The sequence below is a fragment of the Microtus ochrogaster genome, linkage group LG1, assembly GCF_000317375.1.
Source record: "Microtus ochrogaster isolate Prairie Vole_2 linkage group LG1, MicOch1.0, whole genome shotgun sequence".
In the NCBI taxonomy this organism is placed as follows: Eukaryota; Metazoa; Chordata; class Mammalia; order Rodentia; family Cricetidae; genus Microtus; species Microtus ochrogaster.
This window is the reverse complement of record NC_022027.1, coordinates 5,900,689-5,920,790: the sequence shown is the minus strand read 5'-3', so window position 1 is coordinate 5,920,790 and position 20,102 is coordinate 5,900,689. Positions and strand designations below refer to the sequence as shown.

The 20,102-nt window shown below is 41.4% G+C and overlaps 1 protein-coding gene across 3 annotated transcripts in view; it reads left to right on the top strand.

Annotated features, from left to right (window-relative positions):
* Positions 1-20,102, top strand: part of Eml6 (echinoderm microtubule associated protein like 6) — a 263,304-nt gene that overhangs the window by 116,492 nt on the left and 126,710 nt on the right. For all 3 annotated transcript variants that reach the window (XM_026785058.1, XM_026785057.1, XM_026785056.1), the window contains exons 5-7: positions 2,974-3,042; positions 11,351-11,536; positions 13,471-13,606. In XM_026785058.1, the coding sequence (XP_026640859.1) occupies positions 2,974-3,042; positions 11,351-11,536; positions 13,471-13,606 (391 nt within the window). The remainder of the gene's footprint in view (positions 1-2,973; positions 3,043-11,350; positions 11,537-13,470; positions 13,607-20,102) is intronic.

The window sequence follows — 20,102 nt, the reverse complement described above, 5'->3', positions numbered from 1 at the left end:
GTAGAAAAGAATTTGAAATTATAGTAGCTTAGATGTATTCATTGATTCATGGAAATGGTTGTTAGAAAACGTTCATAAAAATATTATTATAAGAATTTATAAAAAAATAAAAATTAAAATAGTTTTTTCCTGCTGTTCTTCTGAAGAGGCAAACTGGTCCATGTCTCTCTGTCTCTCTCTGTCTCTCTCTGTTCCTTTCTCTTTTTCTCTTTCTCTCTTCCTTCTCCTTCCCCCTTCTTTCAATAATCTCCTCACTTTCAAAAAAAAAAAGGGTTTGTATTTTATTTGTGATTTTTTACTGCTGAGTGTTAGCTACGGTCTGCTTATCACAGTAAATTTAGCGAGATCAGAAATGGTAATTCCATGTAGGCGCAGATGGCAAGGTAAGGGATGAGGAGGTATAACCTGTAACTGATCAGACACAAATTTCCCTGTGGTCTTACACAACTGAAAGACCAGATTTCTTTATTGCCTCTTTTTTGTTGTTGTTGTTTCTTAACCTTCTTTCTGTATTTTTCTATAATTGTCTGTATATAATGAGGCCCTAATTAAGCATCAGAGTCATTATCTTGCTTAGTATGACTTCTGAAAAAATGTTTCTAGTGGTATATGTGTAAGCTAAAGGAACCCCAAGGTAGTTGCAAACTCCCTTCCAGCGTCAAGTCTTCCAAAGACCCAGGAGTGACTTGGTAGAACTCACATCAAGTGTTAGAAAAGGACTTATTGGTTCCTAACTGTAACTGCATATGTAACCTAGTGCCATTAGGGTTCTCGTTCATGGATTTGCAATTTATTGAAGCTGGCTTTCTATGAATGTGTTAGTCGTTTTTTTCTGTTGCTGTGACAATACACCTAAGAAGATAAAAGGAAGGATTTCTTTTGCCTCACAGCTTCAGGGCAGCCTCCTGGGCCCTGTAGTGAGTTGGATTAGACCAGTGATCATAAAGGGGGATTTGAGGTGCAGTAAACTAAATTGTGATGCCACATTTGGCTCTGTTGAGAGGGCAGTATTTCAGCCAAGTATTCTGCGATTAACTACTTCCGTTTCTGGTCTAACCTGAATTAATATGTTTTATGTCAGGCTTGTTGACCTGATACCTTGGCGGGGGGGGGGGGGGAAATAGAAGATTAAAGTTGAAAATATTCTTTATTGGTGGTATTTGTTTAGAAATAATACCTCCCTGGCTTATGTGTAAAGTGTTTTGTCAGGTTGTGGGTTTCTATTAGACTAAATTCGGCTGCCTCTATACCTTGAGTCTCTGAATAGAGAATGAGTTACGCTTTGGAGGGTAAACAAACCAAAAGCTTAATTTTCGAGCATCCTTTTGTAACCAATAGCCAATCACAGGCAGAGATCCATTCCTACACAAGACACACGTCAAGCTCCAGCACTAAGCAGCATTTAAACCTCAGATCCTTGCTGGCCTGTACATCCTGTCTATGTGCACAGCAGAGATTCCTGGCTCCTGAGGGCTGCCCGCTTGGCAAAATCATTCCCTGCTCAGTTAAATGCTGTTCAGTTTCAATTGTCGAGCTTTCTCTTCCAGCACGACCGACTATCGCATGGCGTGCTCATCTGACCTTAGTGACTACCCCTTTGCTCTGCCGTATCTGATAGTTAGGAGCAGATTAATAAAAGCATAATGTTTCTATTAATTATTTGGGAATATTGTACAATGCACTTGCTTCCTGTTCCTTTCTATTGGCACCTTATAGACTGTGACCCATAGGCCACCTGCATCCGAACATCCTGGAATCTGTGTTTAAATGCCAGTAACTGCACTCCTATGCCCACAGCGTGTATTCAAGATTGGCAGGCGGGCCGGGCGGTGGTGGCGCACGCCTTTAATCCCAGCACTCAGCAGGCAGAGGCAGGCGGATCTCTGTGAGTTCGAGGCCAGCCTGGTCTACAAGAGCTAGTTCCAGGACAGGAACCAAAAAGCTATGGAGAAACCCTGTCTCAAAAAATAAAAAAAAAAAAATATATTGGCAGGCAGTATTTTCTGTCTTCTAAATGGAACTAGAACTCCATGCAAACTGTCTCATAAAGAATGAAAAATAGGCTAGCTGGTATGTTTTCCATGTTTGGAGAGCTGAAAATAGAAGAGTTCTTAGAAGCACATTGAATGGTTTAAGGGGCTGGGATAATTGAGTGCCGGGAAAACGACTCCTTTCTCACCTTCTGTTATGACTGGGCACTTGCCCATGTGTTGTTTTCATTGGTTAAGCAATAAAGAAACTGCTTGGCCCTGATAGGTTAAAACATAGGTGGGAGGAGTAAACAGATCAGATTACTGGGAGGAAAAGGAAGTGAGCTCAGAGAGACGCCATGCTCCCCTCTCCCGGGTGGACGCGAGAGCTCTGCTCTCTGAGGCACACACAATGAAGCCCAGACCCAGGATGGATGTAGGCTAGAATCTTTCCCGGTAAGACTGATGCTACATGGATTATTAGAAATGGGCTAGTCCAGGTGCAAGAGTTAGCCGAGAAGAGGGTAGATATAATGGGCCAAGCAGTGTTTAAATGAATACAATTGTGTGTTGTTATTTCAGGGCATAAGCTAGCCAGGTGGCCGGGGTGCTGGGGTGCAGCCCCACCGCTCCTATTACAACACCCATGCTGGATCATAGCTAGCTATCAAACGCTTTCTTAAGTGAGATGTACTGTTTGTAATTCTTCTCATCTTTATGGAAAAGCTCTCTCCAAAGTGTTTTGTCAGCATTGTGAAGAGTTACAGAAAAATTGATTTAAAAGATTCCCCTAATTGTCAAAAGTTATTTTCACAAATGGAAAAATCTAATCTGTGACACAGTTGCACTCAGTGACTAAGGTTGATAGCTCGTCTGTTTGGGCTGAAGGTGGCAGCCATGAGGACAGAGCAGAGCCAGGATCTCCGTCTGCATCCTGCACAGGCACATTAACACGGGTTAGAGTCTTGGCGATTGCACTGAAGAATGTTCTATTTCTCGACAGATTTTTGATATTTCCTGGGATCCATATCAGCCGAATAGAATGGTCACCTGCGGAGTAAAACATATAAAGGTACAGCAGCCTTTTTATTTGTGTCTTTAAGTTGGGTATCTTGCATGAAAAAAATTTTAGGTGTTGATTAAGGTAATTTTTTGTTTGTATTTCACGTGCATTGGTGTTTTGCCTGTTTATATATCTGTGTGAGGATGTTAGATCCCCTGGAAGAGACAGTTGTGAGCTGCCATGTGTGTGCTGGGAATTGAACCTGAGAACGCTGGAAGAGCAGGCAGTGTTCTTGGCTGGTGAGCCATCTCTCCAGCCCCTGCTCTCTATCTATCTATCTATCTATCTATCTATCTATCTATCTATCTATCTATCTATCTATCTACCTACCTACCTACCTATCTATCTATCTATCTATCTACCTATCTACCTATCTATCTCTAGCTCCTGTCTCCCTTTTAAGGCAGTGTTTTTCTGTGTAGCCCTGGCTGTCCTGGAACTCACTCTGTAGACAGGCTGGCCTTGAACTCAGAGATCCGCCCGCCTCTGCCTCCTGAGTACTAGGGCTAAAGGTGTGCACTACCACATCCAACAATACAGATGTTTAAAAACATGAAATCTTAGACGCATTCTGCAACTTCAGGTTAGTAGTGAGCCAGGCTTCCTGTTTAGCCGCCTGCTGGGTGCTTCACTTGCCTGCCACCATTTTGTGATTCCGAAACACACTACTGTCCAGATGGACAAATAAGACAATGAAAATAGCTAATCACTAATAACTAGGATTAAATGAACTAATTAAAAAACTATTAAAAACTAATAATGAGGAATAATAGGTACTATTTAATAAGGCACATTAGAAACTATAATTAAAATGCTGTACTTTAAAAAAAATTAAAGCAGTGAAATAAACAATTGTAAGGCAATTTTGAATATAGTAGTGTCTCTAACCACTGGGTACTAAAAATAGTCGACTGAAGAGTTTTGTATTACCTCATACTATACACAGAGTAAATTCCAACCAAACTGAAGTGTAAAATATTTAAGACGACTATACAGTAACTAGAGGAGCGTAGTGTTTCCTGGGCGTTGTAAAAGAAATGACTGCTTTCAAATCAGGAAGGCACAGACAGACCAGAGAACAGCTGGAGCAAGCGTAGTTTGGCGAGGAGGAGCTTCTGAGAGGTCATGTGGGAATGCTGATGCTGCTGTCTCCTCTCCACACAGACACAAACACCGTCTAGTTCCGATTTTATAGAGTTACAATTTGTACAGAGCCCACCAGGGGGCAGAACAAACCAGACCAAAGGAACAGCTACCTATCTGGGTAGATTCCATCTTTGTCCTTACTACAAAATTTCAATGTATCAGCAAAACACTGTCTGGTGGTTGGAAAGATGTCTTTGGATCGCTGCAGTGTGGCCCACAGCCTCGGTGTACAGAACACCTAAATGGTCACCTCTATAAAATAGTATTGCCTTATAGGGCTTAGAGGACTCCTCTCACTACAAGAAATACCTAGGTAAATGTATAACTGTTCTCTATGCAAAAGTTCTCTCTATATGCAAGTGAAGAAAGAGACTATAATGATAACATTGGCAGGCAGAGATTTATAAATAGTTAAATATATTCCGTATTTCCCTTCTCCTGGGGAAACCCACACACTAGCAAGTATAAAGGACAAACATAGTAGATATTAGTGTATTCTTGAAATATAGACTTCTGAAAAAATAGAATATATAACCAACAAAAATAGGAACAGTGTTGGCCAATAGATGCTAACTCTTAGAAAATACGAATTTAAAAATAATTGAGTAAGTTAAAATCATGGTTACATTGTATCTGTTATTGAAGCAGATTCAGTGAGGGGCCCCTCCTAAGCCTGACTATGAAGACATAAGTTTAGTCTTTCTGACCAGAACTCTGGCAGTATTTGTTGATAGCTCTAAAGATGTTGCTCCCCCTGGTCCAGTAGTTCATAACTTGGAGTTCCTCCCATGTGAATTGCCAGGAATGTGAACCAAGAACCGACTCAGTGCTGAGTAACTTTCCAATGGCAAAGCCAGGGTGAAGAAAACCGGAGACTGCCCAGTTACCCTTGGTGGTTTAAATATACCGTGCTACGTTGTTATGATGCTGTGTATGATTGCGAGTCATGGTTTAGATGGTTATTTACCAGTACTGGGAAATATCCAATGTATTTGCCATGGGAAAGTTTAGTCTCCTTCTGGCTCCTGCAGAGGTATGGATTTCACTATGGCATTCCCGTATATCAGTATGCTTTGCTCTAAGTCTTTCCTTCCACAGAGCCTTCCCCACCCATGCCTCCTGCCAACTCTATTGGTTCTCTTCCTCCCCAAACTCCCGTTTGTGATTTCAGCTCATTTTACCTGCCCTCCCTAACCTTTTCCTCCTCTTATGACCCCCTTTCTAGTTTCACGACCCATCAGTACACATAGACAAAAATAAAAGTTTAAATCTAGGTTCCACATATGAGAGAAAATATGGACTTTGTCTTTCTGAGTTTGGAATGCACCTCCCGCCCCAGCCCTTAAGTTGAAAGAGCTGTCTGCGACCCTGCCCCACAGACAGATATTATTAAAAAGGCCTCCTCAGAGCTTGTGAGCCTCTCTTCGTGGTATTGCGGGATCTCCGGTTTAAACGATTCCTGGATTGAGGCATGCGGCAGCCTGGAGCCCTGCTGGGGTCCTCAGACCCAGAGGAAACTCTACATCCTTAAATACATTTTTGTTTAGGAAATACCATCACCAAATGTCTCTGGGTAGAGTTAGTGGATGCTTTCAAACTTTTCCCTTTTATATTTTATCTGTGAGTTATTCTGAGATAACAGGTACTGCTTACTTTGCCCCCTTTTTTGTATATGTACATGTTCTAGTTGGGAGAGCATAATCTCCTCAAGGCTAACTCCATCCCTCTTGCCCCCAAACTATGTACTTCCAGAATTCTTCAAGAGTTACACTGAATGCTGTATGGAACCAATAAGGCCACAATAACGTTCCCTTCCTTCTCCATTTTCTAAAATGGCCAAAATGCTGGCGGACGTAAGATTCAAACACAGATCCCTATTGAAAGTTGCCTCTTCCATGGTCAATCTTACAGCTTAACTTTTCTCCCAAACCTACATTTACTGAATTCATTAGAATGAGCTGCCCAATGAAAGCGTTCCCCAGAATCCTCTCTGTTTCCTTTCATGCTGCCTTAACTTTTAATCAGCTCCACGAAGAGACAGATGAAACCCTAGCACTGTGTTGGAAACACTAAGAGCTCCTTACCCTGCACACTAGTCCAGTGGGCATAGATGCTTTCTCCTAAGACAAATGCACATGTGTACGGAAGCAGAAGAACCTGAGCATATCTGCAGCCATCCCCTTATTAGTTCTGCTTAGACATAAATCTACAACAAATCAAATCAGTTTTTTAAAGATTTATTCGTTTTAACTATGTGTATTTGTGTGTCTTTGGATGTTGGATCAGGTGTCTACAAAGGCACTGGATCCCTGGGACTGGAATTCCAGGTGAGTGTGACCCGCTGGTGTGTGTAGATGCTAGGAACCAAACTCATGTCTTCGCCAACAGCAACACGCTGTTGCTTTCTGAGTCATCTCTTCTGCCTAAACCCCGAGTTAATGGAGCATGGTTCCAGTTAGAAGAGCAGGCAACAATCTGTGAGTTTAACAAGATCTCATTAGGAATAATTTCATTGACTTTTTTTGCCAGTCATGTTTGGTTCTATCCTAGGTCTCTGGGCTGTCCAGCCTCTGGGTCCTGGTCCTCCAGACAGTGTCAGGGTTGGGCTCCCTCTCATGGTGTGAGTTTCAAGCTACACCCTTTATTGGTTGGACACTCCCATAATTTCTGCACTACCTTTAACCCAGTACCCCTTGTAGGCAAGGCAAATTGTAGGTCAAAGGTTATGTGGGTTGATGTCCCACCACTGGAAGCCTTGCCTGGATTCAGGACATGGTCGGTTTAGGCTCTGTATTCCTCGTTACCAGAAGTCTTAGAACTCATAGACTCCCAGGAGTCTCCATCGTACCAGGTTTCTAGCTCATCACAGAGCTGCCCCTGATTCCAGTTGTCTCTCCCTCCATCCTCCCCCTACCTGATCCTTCCTGTTCCCATCCCCCCCATCCAGAACCCACCCCCACCTCCATCCCCCTATTCTATTTCCCCTCCACAGTAAGATTCATGTGTCCGCCTCCCCTACCTTGAGCCCTCCTGGTTGCCTGGTTTCTTTGGGTCTCTTGGATTGTAGCATGGTTATCCTTTACTTTATGCCTAGAAGTCATGTACAAGCGAGGACACACCGTATTTGTCTTTCTGGGTCTGGGTTACTCACTCAGGATGATCTTTCCTAGCTCCATCCATTTGCCAGCAAATTTCATGACGTCATTTTTAAATATATGAGTGATACTTCATTGCGTACATGGACCGCCTTTTCTTCATCCATTCTTCACTCGAGAGACACCTGGGCTGTTTCCAGTTCCTGGCTATTACTCATAAAACTGCTGCAAACGCAGCTGAGCAAGTGCCCTTATGGTATGGTAGAGCATCCCTTGGGTGTATACCCAAAAGTGGTGTAAGCGGATCTTAGCATCCTTTGGGTGTATACCCCGGAGTGGTATAAGCAGATCTTGAGGTAGGTTGATTGCCAGTTTTCTGAGGAACCACCTTATTGATTTCTAAAGTGGCTGTACAAGTTTGCACTCCCGCCAGCGATAAAGGAGTGTTCCCCTTGCTCCACATCCTCACCAGCATGAGCTATCACTTCTGTTTTTGATCTTAGCTATTCTGACAAGTGTAAGATGGAATCTCACGGTCATTTCGATTTGCATTTCCCTGATGGATAAGGATGTTAAACATTTAAATGTAGCTCGCCCATTTGAGATTCCTCTGTTGAGAATTCTGTTTAGATCTGTACCCCATTTTTTAATTGGATTATTTGTTTTTGTTTTTTAAGATGTATTTGTTTATTATGCATACAGTGTCTGTCTGCATGTATCCCTGACCGCCAGAAGAGAGCACTAGATGGTTGTGAGCTACCATGTGGTTGCAGGAAATTGATCTCAGGACCTCTGGAAGAGCATCCAGTGCTCTTAACATTTGAGCCACCTCTCCAGCCCCAAGGATTGTTTGGTTTTTGATGGTTATTTTCTTGAGTTCTTGTCTAGTTGTCATCAGAGAGGCTTTACCTAGCAACCGATGGAAACAGTTGCATTAGGCGGACCTTGTAGAATCCTGTAGAAGAGGAGGACAGGTTAATGGAAGTCAGAGAGGCCAAGGACACCACAAGAAAACCCACAGAATCAACTAACCTGGTCTCATCGGCGTTCACAGAGACTGAACCGCCAACCAGAGAACTTGGATGGGACTAGGCCCTCTGCTCATATGTCTTACAGTTGTGTAGCTTGGTCTTGTAGGACTCTTAACAGTGGGGGCAGGGGCTGTCTCTGACTCTGTTAAATCCTTTTGGGACCCTTTCCTCCTACTAGGTTGTCCAGTTTAACCTTAGTAGGAGAGGAGGTGCCTAGTCTTACTGCAACTTGATATGCCATGGCTGATTGACTCATATGGTGGGCTGGCCCTTTTCTGGAGAGAAAGGAAGAAGACTAGATGGACAGGGAAGAGGGGTAGTTGGGGATAGAGAAGGGAAAGAGGGGAAACCCTGATCGGTCTGGGAAAAAAATTAATTAATTAAAAATTTTAAAAAATTGAGAGTAAAAGGCAGTATGTCAAGAAAGCCTCTGGTGCAAAGTTTCTGTAGCCAGCATAAAATCATGCCTGGTTTTGTAAGTTTCATGGTTTATCATGTTAGAGAATATGGTCATTGGAAATGAATGCCCATAAACAAAGCAGTTGGGTAGTGTCTGCTTCATTGGTTACACAGCTAATAAGCCTACAGATTGTGGGTAATGTTGAGCCTTCTGAGGTCTCTCATTGTAGGCTGAAAGGACCTGGGAGACTCTCTAGGGCCAGATAAACTCCAGAGTACCCGCCTGTACTAACAAGGTTTGTATTACAATCTGCCAGAGGAAACAGGAGAATAAACAATGTCTCCTCATTTCGTGGTACTGCTGTTTGCTAGATGAAATAGTTCTCAAAAAAAGAAAATCTATTAAGTATTCTCTTTTTTCCCAGAAATATCTCTTACTTTTCCTGGCATTTATATATGCCTTTTAAGAGAGTCATTTGATGGTTTGAAATGTTTTATGTAAGTGTTAAAACCCTCTGGTTTGTCAGAACAGTCTTTGTTCAGCCAGTCTCGGGACAATGATCTATGTCTTTGATGGTTGCCATGTAGAAATATTTAGCTCATGCCAGAGATCCATGTCTCACGTCAAGAGACAAAAGAGCTTCTCTCCATCCCATCTTCACACACGAGAAAGCACAACGAGGAGGGGAATGTCTGTCTGGGTGTCACCATGGATCTAACTTCTCTGGCATGCGATGATCATCTGTGTCCAAGTGCACATTTAAGATGTTAGCGTCCCCAAATGTTGTACCTAATTAGTTTTTTCCAAATTTCTTCATTCCTTTTGTACTTATTTCTATACCTTTTTGCAAAAATACTGCCCAAAGAAATGTTGTGTTTTGCTCATCTGAGCATTGCAAATAGTTGGACACATGCTCTCATCTTTGCCATGGTGTGTCTGCCCGAGTTCATTCCCACCACCGTCGTGCTGGTGCCATCAGCGCAGGACTGTATGGGCCAGTCCCTCGGTACTGCGCTCTGAAGGGCCACCGTCTCCTCCCCTGCAGGCACAGACACAACATCTTAGAGCAGACACTGCTTTTTCTTTCATACGTTCCTGGCCCTCACAGCTAATCTTGCTCTTCTGAGGGCGATGCAATTTCTTGCTCACCATGAATCCCATTCTTGCTCATGCCATGTTTTGTAACCTGATTCCTGTAGCTTCCCATTGGCCCTGCCTCTTGAGCAGAATCTGAATGTGCAGTCACGAAATCCTTGCTTGTGTTTCACATGTCCCCTTTCTCTGTGTGGAGCTCTCAAAGCGGCGGCCAACGTTTCCGCGGCTCCTCATGTAGAAACCTTACAGGAATCTGCGTCTTCAGCAAAGTACTTCTGCCTGCTTTCCCTCCCTCCCATATGGAAACAGTAACAGAATCTGTCTTAACCTATGCTCACGCGATTTGTGAGGTTAAACAACAGATGTGGAAAGCATCTGGAGACCATGAGGGCTGTGTAATGGCACCAAAGTTAGGCCAGTTCATACAACAGAAACTGCACCAAGGGAAAGTACTGGGTTTCTGTTTAACCATGGGCATGTCCCTTCTGTTATCTACAAATGGTTCAAGCATTGTGCTTGCCATCTTCCACATGATCTCTGCAAGTAAAATGGAGACGTCTGGGTGATATTCGACTTTATGAAAATACCATTTGTATTTAGAAGCATTTGTGAACAATGCTACGGTAAAAAATTGTAACACTTTGCTTAGAAAGCAATTATTTTTATTGGCACCGTGCTTTAACCAAATTCACCAACCAGTCTAGAAAGCAATTTTTAAAACAGACATATACATATTAAAATGACTAGTTGAATGTTGGGCGGTGGTTATAAGCCCCTTGAATCCCAGCACTCAGGAAGCAGAGGCAATCAGATCTCTGTGAGGTCCAAGTCAGCCTGGTCTACCGAATGAGTTCCAGGACATCAGGGGCTACACAGATAAACCCTGTCTCAAAACAAACAAACCAACAAGCAAAAGGTTAGATGATATATTGTTATGGTATTGAGAAGTTATTCCTAATCTCAGTTTTACTTTATGTAATGTGCTAAAGTGTGTGTGCGTGTATGTGCATGCACACACACACACACACGCACACACACATATATGCTCCATGTTTTATTCAGGCTCTTGTTATATAGCTCTGGCTAGCCTGGAAGTTGCTATGTAGCATGGGCTAGTCTCCAGTGTGCAATGGTCCTCCTACCTCTGCTTCCCAAGTGTGAGATTACAGGCATGTGCTGCCACACTTGGCTTCCTTCCTACACTTATCTATATTTCTGAACCTTTCTACAATAAATCTATACTCAATTGATAAAAGAGTAAACAAAGTGTGACTCCCCCAATTACATTCTGTGAACACTGAAGTCATCTTCTATAATGTCATTCAACATTAAAGTTTTGAAATTTCGGAGCTTTTAAACTTTAAAAAATTTATTATTGGTTTTTCTCATGCTTCTAGAGGTATGCAGAAATGTTTCGTGGTTGCCCACTTTCACCAAGACACAATTTATGTATGTTTAGTTCAGATAAAGTATTATCTTGAGAAATTCCTGAGAATATCAATGATAAATATTGTACTCTATTTTGGGATGTATTTTTTATTACTCCATAGTTTTGGACATTGTGTGGAAATGCCCTGACTGCAAAAAGAGGGATATTTGGCAAAACAGGAGATCTTCAGACTATCCTTTGCCTTGCCTGTGCCAAAGACGACATCACATACTCTGGTGCTTTAAACGGGGACATCTACGTCTGGAAAGGGCTCACCCTGGTCCGAACCATTCAAGGGGCACACAGTGTGAGTATCGCTGGATGGAGCTTCGAGGTGGCATGTTGAGTACGATAGGGCCACACTTCTCCTCTTTCTTCCCTCTGCTTTATAGTCAGAAGACGTCACCACACAGTTGTAAGCAATCCATGAAGATTTCTCAAGTTGCTTTTGCTACCTGAAAGAAAAACTTACCAAATCAGTCTTTGCCTTAACTATTAATTGATTGATTAGCCCTATTCTTCAGAAGTAGTTTGATACAAGACTAGAGCCTATGATCCCTTCTTAAATTACAGCCTAGGATATTGTTAGCGTCACAGCCTGCTTCCCTGGGTTCAGGCTGATTGTCATCGTTGCCTCCACTTTAAGGCAGGTAGCTAGACTAGATGGGATGTGGATGGATGCTGGGTTTGCACTAGGTGGTGAGGAGAGTGTCCTCTATCTGCCGAAGTGCTGGAGCATCAACTCGGTTAGTGTTATATTGCTCAGAAAAGTGGGTGCCACTAATGACCATTCTCTCCGTGCTCTGTGAAAACAAGGGCAGACTTTGCTTCTTAGCTCTTTGCTGCCTTTTGACACAGAGGAAAATGATGACTACAGATGACACGATGAAAATGGAGACGAGGGAAATCAGAGAAAAGGGCCCATAGCAGTCAATATTTACTGTGTACTCCGCGAGTATTGCATCAATGTCAAGTTTTGTGTTTTTGTTTAAGATAATAAGTATAAGGACTAGAGACCTGGCTCCGTGGTTATGAGCACTTTCTCCCCTCACAGAAGACCAGGGTGCAGTCCCTAGCACACAAAAGGTACAATAGAAGTAGGATAAAAATGCTTTATCTTAATATCTTCAAGTTTATTCCCCAGTACTTTATTTTTTAGTGCTGGGAATTGAACCCAGAGCCTTACACACGAGGCAAGTCCTCTGTCATTAATCTTCTTCCCTAGACCTCATTACTCTTAGCATAAAGAAAACTGAGCTCAGTGAAACAGTTTGGATTCTTTCAAGGTTTCTTTCCATTATTTTTCTTGGCTTGATTGCCAAACCACTCTTAAAACAATAGAAGGTCAAGTTTGTTTTCATCCATTGAATGAGCTGCCTCGGTCATCAGATTCTCTGTAGGCGTTATTAACCCGGAATCAGTATAACAAACATTTATTTATTTGGGGACAAAACTCACAGTAAGGGTAGCCATCCATGGTCCTCTGTGTGCACTGGAAGCTGGGAACCAAACCCAGCAGCAAAAAAAGTCCAAATGCACTTTTTGTTTGTGCTTATAGTATGTCAGACCATGCCCCAAATGGGCTGGAACCTAAAAGACTATTGGCTGAAGGATTTCCCACAACATCTCTCTTTACACTGGATATTTTGTTGACACAATGCAGTAGTAACAGCTTTGAATAAATCAAGTAAAACAGTTTTCAAACTTTAAGATTCCAAGTGTTTTAGACATGAAAAGGGAGTCATCCCATAATGTACAACACGCTGAACGATGCTATTTGTGCTTTTCAGTTTGTCAGGAGTAATCCCATCCTGAGCGGTTGACACCTCAACACTTGTCAAGGGGGTAGCATTTGTGCCCTCAGTCTGTGCCTCTATTGGGTTACTTCAGAACTGAAATGGGGCACCTTTGTCATGTCTTTGTTTTAGAAGGCTCGTTTGTCATACGCGGGAGTTTGAGGCTGTATCCGCTTCAACCAAGCTACTCATAAGTGGCGTTTTGGGCAGTGGGGATGACACTCTTATCAAATTAGCTGTGTTAATGGAATTACTTTGCATCCTGGTGGCGGCTATAATTTTAGTGATCCAGCTGACATGAGGTGTGTTGATCTGCTGTCAGATGTCAACAGAAAACACAGCATCTGCTTTTGTTTTGTTTTGTTCTGTTCTTAATCATCACGATTCAGCAATGGTGGCATTTATAGAGATTGCAGGATTGAATGTTACCTCTTCTAATTGACAGGCTGGAATCTTTAGCATGTATGCTTGTGAAGAAGGCTTTGCTACTGGTGGGCGAGACGGCTGTATAAGATTATGGGACACTGATTTCAAACCAATTACCAAAATTGATCTCAGGGAGACAGAACAAGGATATAAAGGTAACATATGCATTAGTATTTATTACAATAGAATGTGGTTTTGATCAGTTTTTTCCAGAAAAATCAGATATATAGAAGCAAGTTAGTTTTCCAAGAGCAAAACCCTTTAGCCAAATTGCATTAGACTATGCCCTGTGAGTATCTGCAGAGTGTGCTGGTTTAAAGAAAATGGGCCCCAAAGGGAGTGGAACCATCAGGAGGTGTGACTTTGTTGGAGCAAATGTGTCAACTGTGGAGGCAGGCCTTGAGGTCTCATATATGCTCAAGCCACACCCAGTGTCTTCCTGTTATCTGGAAGTCAAGATGAAGGAACTCCCAGCTCCTTCTCCAGCACCACGTCTGCCTACATGCTGCCATACACCCTGCCATGGTGATAATGGACTAAACCCTAACTAAGACATAGAGTATGGGGCTGAGCAAGGATGGAGTGAAGGTGGGGAAGGAGCAGACAGACGGAAGGAAACAGAGGTACAGAAGATCCTTTTTTCCCCAAAGATTTATTTGTTTGTTTGTTTATTTATTTATTTATTTATTTATTTATTTATTATGTATACAGTGAGTGTTTTACCTGCATGTACCTGCAGGCTAGAAGAGGGCACCAGATCTCATTACAGATGGTTTGGAGCCACTGTGTGGTTGCTGGGAATTAAACTCAGGACCTCCGGAAGAGCAGCCAGTGCTCTTAACTGCTGAGCCATCTCTCCAGCCCCGTATAGCAGATCTGTGTACTGGTCCCACCCTCAGAAAAATCTTACCTTTCTGCTCTGCCTATCCCTGGCCTTGAAAATGGAAATGAAGTGCATTTGAGAGGAGCAGACTCGGGTAAAACAGCATCAGGACTTTCTTGTTGGTGTGGATGTAAAACTACCTTGTGGGTTTACTTTCACAAGGACTTTTGATATGAGTGAATTTCCCGCCCCCCATCCTTTTGCTATTGGGTAACAGTGACTGTTGGCTTTATTTCTATGGAAACTATGTTCTCTGGGGATTTTTTTGGTTTTTATTCATTTTACTAAAATGACTTTCTAATCATCCAGCAGAAGCATTTTCGTGGTCATGTTCCAATCCCATGACATGGTACTGGCTACTTTGTTTCTTAATCTTGAAAATATTAACTAGAGGCAGTGAGATAACTCCAAGACACTTGATGCCAGCCCTGAGTTCAGTCCCTGGACCTCAAGTGAGAGGAAGAAAAAACTGCGCCCTGTGAGTTATCCTCCGACGTACATGTATGCATTGCACACATGTGTGCACGCACAGCTCACTAAACAAATGTCATTTTAAAACTTAGTTAAAGTAAAGGGACTGCCACTTATTAACGTTCGTAAACCCTTATCCCAAGGGTTTACGACCTGTGAAGATTTCTCTCGCCCTTCCTGCAGACGGCCGGGCCTGTGAAATGAATCCCACAATTTCCAAATGTCTTTGCGCAAAAGTCTCATACACTTGCCTCTTGCACTAACTCAGTTGTCAGACAAGAAGAAAGAGTTTTGAAATGAGCTAAGTAAAGACTACAGTTAGGGAAGTTATACAGCTTTGTTACAGAGGTAAAGTTCTAATCAGTCCTCCTGCATGCTCATCAGGCTTGAGCTCAAACCTTTGACTCCTACTTTAAATTGAGTATGGATCAGCCTGCCAGAGGGTGACACTCACGTCAGCGAGAATCATCCAGACTCAGACTGATTCCTAGGCTACTGTCCTCCCCACGTTTAGTGAAAGAATATGTATCTCACAGCCTGAGGGACACCATCCACAGTCAAGGTTACATCAATAATTCCTGTACTTTTTGTGATGAACAGATTTCTTTGCTGCCTGGATGCTCAGTACCTTTTCTTTAGTGAAAGTGCTACATATACAAATGCATGATCATATAAATCTGCAACTGAATTCAGACAAGATCTTTAATTTGTAACTTCGAAAGCCAAACAGATTAGAACTGAAAAATTACTTTTATGACTAGTTTGGCAGCAAAACCTGATATGAACTGGCACAAAACTGTTTGCTGTCTTTAAAATGTAGATAATCACACACAGAAATGTTATCTCCAGCTCATCATGGTGTTGTCCATCTGTAATCCCATCACTTGGGAGGTAGAGGGAGGAGCTTGTGATTTTGAAGCCAGACCTCGTTTCTTGTCAAAAGTGGGAGGAGGGGAGGGAGAATATGAACTGCTGGGAACACCAAAGGTGGGCAAACAATCACTGGGAGCCTTAGAGGCTAGCAAGCAACCTCATCAGAGGTGGGTGAGTGACCCTGCCAGGACCGTCAGAGGTGGGTGGCTGCTGGGAGCGGTGACTTCCAGAGACTATCATAAGAAGTTCCTCTGTAGAAGAGCATCTGTGTCACTCCAGCCAGTATCCACTGCCATCCTCTGTGCGAGATACCCCACCACTGCAGCGACCACTAGAACCCCAGCCCCGGCCTGCACCTGGAGGAGAGATCACTAGTGACTCTGGTCTGCCTGCACCTGAAGGCATAGAAAATGTATTCAACAAAATCATAGAAGAAAAATTTCTCAACCTAAAGAAAGACATGCCAATGAAAATAGAAGAAACCTACAGAACACCAAATGGACTAGGTCAAAAAAAGAAAAAAAAAGTCCCCTCATCATATAATAATCAAAACACTAAACATACAGAATAAAGATAGAATATTAAGAGCTGCAAAGGAACATAGGTCAAATAATACATAAAGGAGGCAGACCTATCAAATTTATATCCGACTTTTCAATGGAACAATGAAATCCAGAAGATACTGGACAGGTGATATGCAGACACTAAATGACCACAGATGCCAGCTCAGACTACTATACCCAGAAAAACTTTCAAGATATTCCATGACAAAACCAGATTTAAATAATACCGATCCACAAATCCAGCCCTACACAAAGTACTAGAAGGAAAACTCCAACCCAAGGAAGTCAGCTGCATCCACAAAAACACAGGCAATAGATGATCTCACAGCAACAAATCCCAAAGAAGAGAAACGCACACACAATGCCACCACCAAGAGCAAAAACAACAGGAAGTAGCGATCACTGGTCACTAATATCCCTTAATATAAATCCATCATTCTGCATATAAGAAACACACCTCAACCTCAAAGACAGACATTGTCTCAGAGTAAAGGGTTGGGAAAAGATTTACCAATCAAATGGACCTAAGAAACAAGCAGGTGTGGCTATTCTGATATCTAACAAAATAGGCTTCAAACAAAAATCAATCAGAAGAGATGAAGAAGGATATTTCATATTCATCACAGGAAAAATTCATCAAGAAGTCTCAATTCTGAACATCTATACCCTAAATATATGGGCATCCACATTTGTAAAAGAACTGTTACTAAAGCTTAAATCACACATTAAGTCACACACACTAATAGTGGGAGACTTCAACACCTCACCCTCACCACTGGACAGGTCTGCCAGACAGAAAGTTAACAGAGGAAAAAGGGAACTGTGTTATGAGTCAAATGGACTTAACAGACACATATAGAACATTCCACACAAACACAAAAGAATGTACCTTCTTCTCAGCACCTCCTGAAACATTCTCAAAAATTGACCACATACTCAGTAACAAAGCAAACTTCAACGGATACAAAAAAAACTTGGAATAACCTCATGTCTTATCAGGTCACCATGGCTTAAAGTTAGAATTCAACAACAACACTAATTTCAGAAAACCCACAAACACATGGAAATTGAACAGTGCTCAACTGAATCACTGCTGGGTCAAGAAAGAAATAAAGAAAAAAATAAAGATTTCCTAAAATTCAATGAAAATGACCATACAACATATCCAAACTTATGAGACACAATGAAAGCAATGCTAAGAGCAAAGTTCATAGCACTAAATGACTAAATAAAGAAGTTGCAGAAATCTCATACTAGCAAATTAACAGAACACCTGAAAGCTCTAGAACAAAAAGAAGCAAACTCACCTGGTAGGAATAGATGGCAGGAAATAATTAAAATGAGAGCTTAAATCAATAAAATAGAGGCAAAGAAAAAATACAAAGAATCAACGAAACAAAGAGTTGGTTCTTTGAGAAGATCAACAAGATCGACACACCTTCATCCAAACTGACTAAAAGTCAGAGAAAGAATATCCAAATTTACAAAATCAGAAATGAAAAGGGGGACATATTAACAGACATGGAGGAAATCCAGAGAATCATCAGGTCATACTTCAAAAATCTGTACTCCACAAAATTGGAAAATTTAAAGGAAATGGGCAATTTTCTGGATAAGTACCACATACCAAAATTAAATCAAGAACAGATAAACAAATTAAATAGACCTATAACCCATAAGGAAATAGAAACAGTCATCAAAAGCCTCCAAACCAAAACAAAACAAAACAAAAACAACACAGGGCCAGATGATTTCAGCACAGAATTTTACCAGAATTTCAAAGAAGAGCTAATACTGATACCCACTCAAATTGTTCCACATAATAGAAGTAGAAGAAACACTGCCAAATGCTTTTTATGAGGGTACAGTTACCCTGGTACCCAAACCACACAAAGACTCAATTAAGAAAATTACAGACCATTCTCGCTCATAAACATTCATGCAAAAATACTCAATAAATACTTGCAAACTGAATCCGAGAACACATCAGAAAAATCATCCACGTGATCAAGTAAGCTTCATCCCAGAGATGCAGGGATGGTTCAACATACAAAAATCTGTCAATACAATCCACCATATAAATAAACTGAAAAAAAAATATGATCATCTCATTAGATGCTGAAAAAAGCCTTCAACAAAATTCAACTCCCCTTCATGATAAAGATCCTGGAGAGATCAGGGATACAAGGAACATTCCTACACATAATAAAGGCAATACAGCAAGCCAACAGCCAACAGCAAACTAAATGGAGAGAAACTCAAAGTGATTCCACTAAAATCAGGAGCAAGACAAAGTTGTCCACTCTCTCCATATCTATTCAACATAGTATTTGAAGTTCTAGCTAGAACAATAAGACAACAAAAGGAGATTGAGGGGATTCAAATTGGAAAGAAAGAAGTCAAACTTTGGCTATTTGCTGATGATACGGTGATCCCAAAAATTCTACCAGGGAGCTCCCACAGCTGGTAAACACCTTCAGTAATGTGGCAGGATACAAAATTAACTAAAAAAAATCAGTAGCCCTGCTATATACAGATGATAAAGGAGCTGAGAAAGCTATCAGAGAAACATCACCCTTCACAATAGTCACAGACAACATAAAATATCTTGGGATAACTCCAATCAAACAAGTGAAAGACCTGCATGACAAGAACTTTAAGTCTTTGCAGAATGAAATGAAGAGAATATCAGAAAATGGAAAGATCTCCCATGCTCATGGATAAGTAGGATTAACATAGTAAAATGGCAATCTTACCAAAAACAATATACAGATTCAGTGAAATACCCATCAAAATCTAAGCACAAATCTTCACAGACCTCAAAAGAACAATACTAAATTTTATATGGAAAAACAAAACACCCAGTATAACTAAAACAACCCTGTACAATAAAGGAGCATCTAGAGGTATCACAATCCCTGACTTCAAGCTCTATTATAGAGCTACAGTAATGAAAACAGCTTGATATTGGCATAAAAACAGACAGGTAGTCCAATGGAATCAAATGGAAGACCCTGATATTAACCCACACACTTATGAAGTCCTGACTTTTGAGAAAGAAGCTAAAAACATAAAATGGAAAAAAGGAAGCATATTCAACAAATGGTGCTGGTATAAATGTATATCAACCTGTAGAAGAATGCAAAGAGATCCATACATTTCCACGCACAAAACTCAAATCCAAATGGATCAAAGACCTCAACAGAAATTCAACCACACTGAACCTCATAGAAGAGAAAGTGGGAAGTACCCTTGATCACATTGGCACAGGAGACTACTTCCTAAACATAACAACAATAGCACAGACACTGAAAGCAACAATGAATAACTGGGACCTCCTGAAATTGAGAAGCTTCTATAAAGCAAAAGACATGATCAGCAAGACAAAATGGAAGCTTACAGAATGGGAAAAGATCTTTACTGACCCCATATCAGACAGAGGGCTGATCTCCAAAATACATAAAGAACTCAAGAAAGTAGACATCAAACTACCAAATAATCCAATTTAAAAAAAATAGCATACATATCTAAACAGAATTCTCAACAGAAGAATCTCAAATGGCCAAAAGACACTTAAGGAAATGCTCAACATTCTTAGCCATCAGAGAAATGCAAATCAAAACAACTTTGAGATACCATCTTACATCTGTAAGAATGGTCATGATCAAAAACACTGATGACAACTTATGCTAGAGAGGTTGTGGAGTAAGGGAAACACTCCTCCACTGCTTGTTGTAATATGAACGGCGGGGCTGTGTCCTGCAACCCAGCTAGCTTTACCCGAAATAATTACACGGAAACTGTATTCTTTTAAACACTGCTTGGCCCATTAGTTCCAGCCTCTTATTGGCTAGCTCTTAC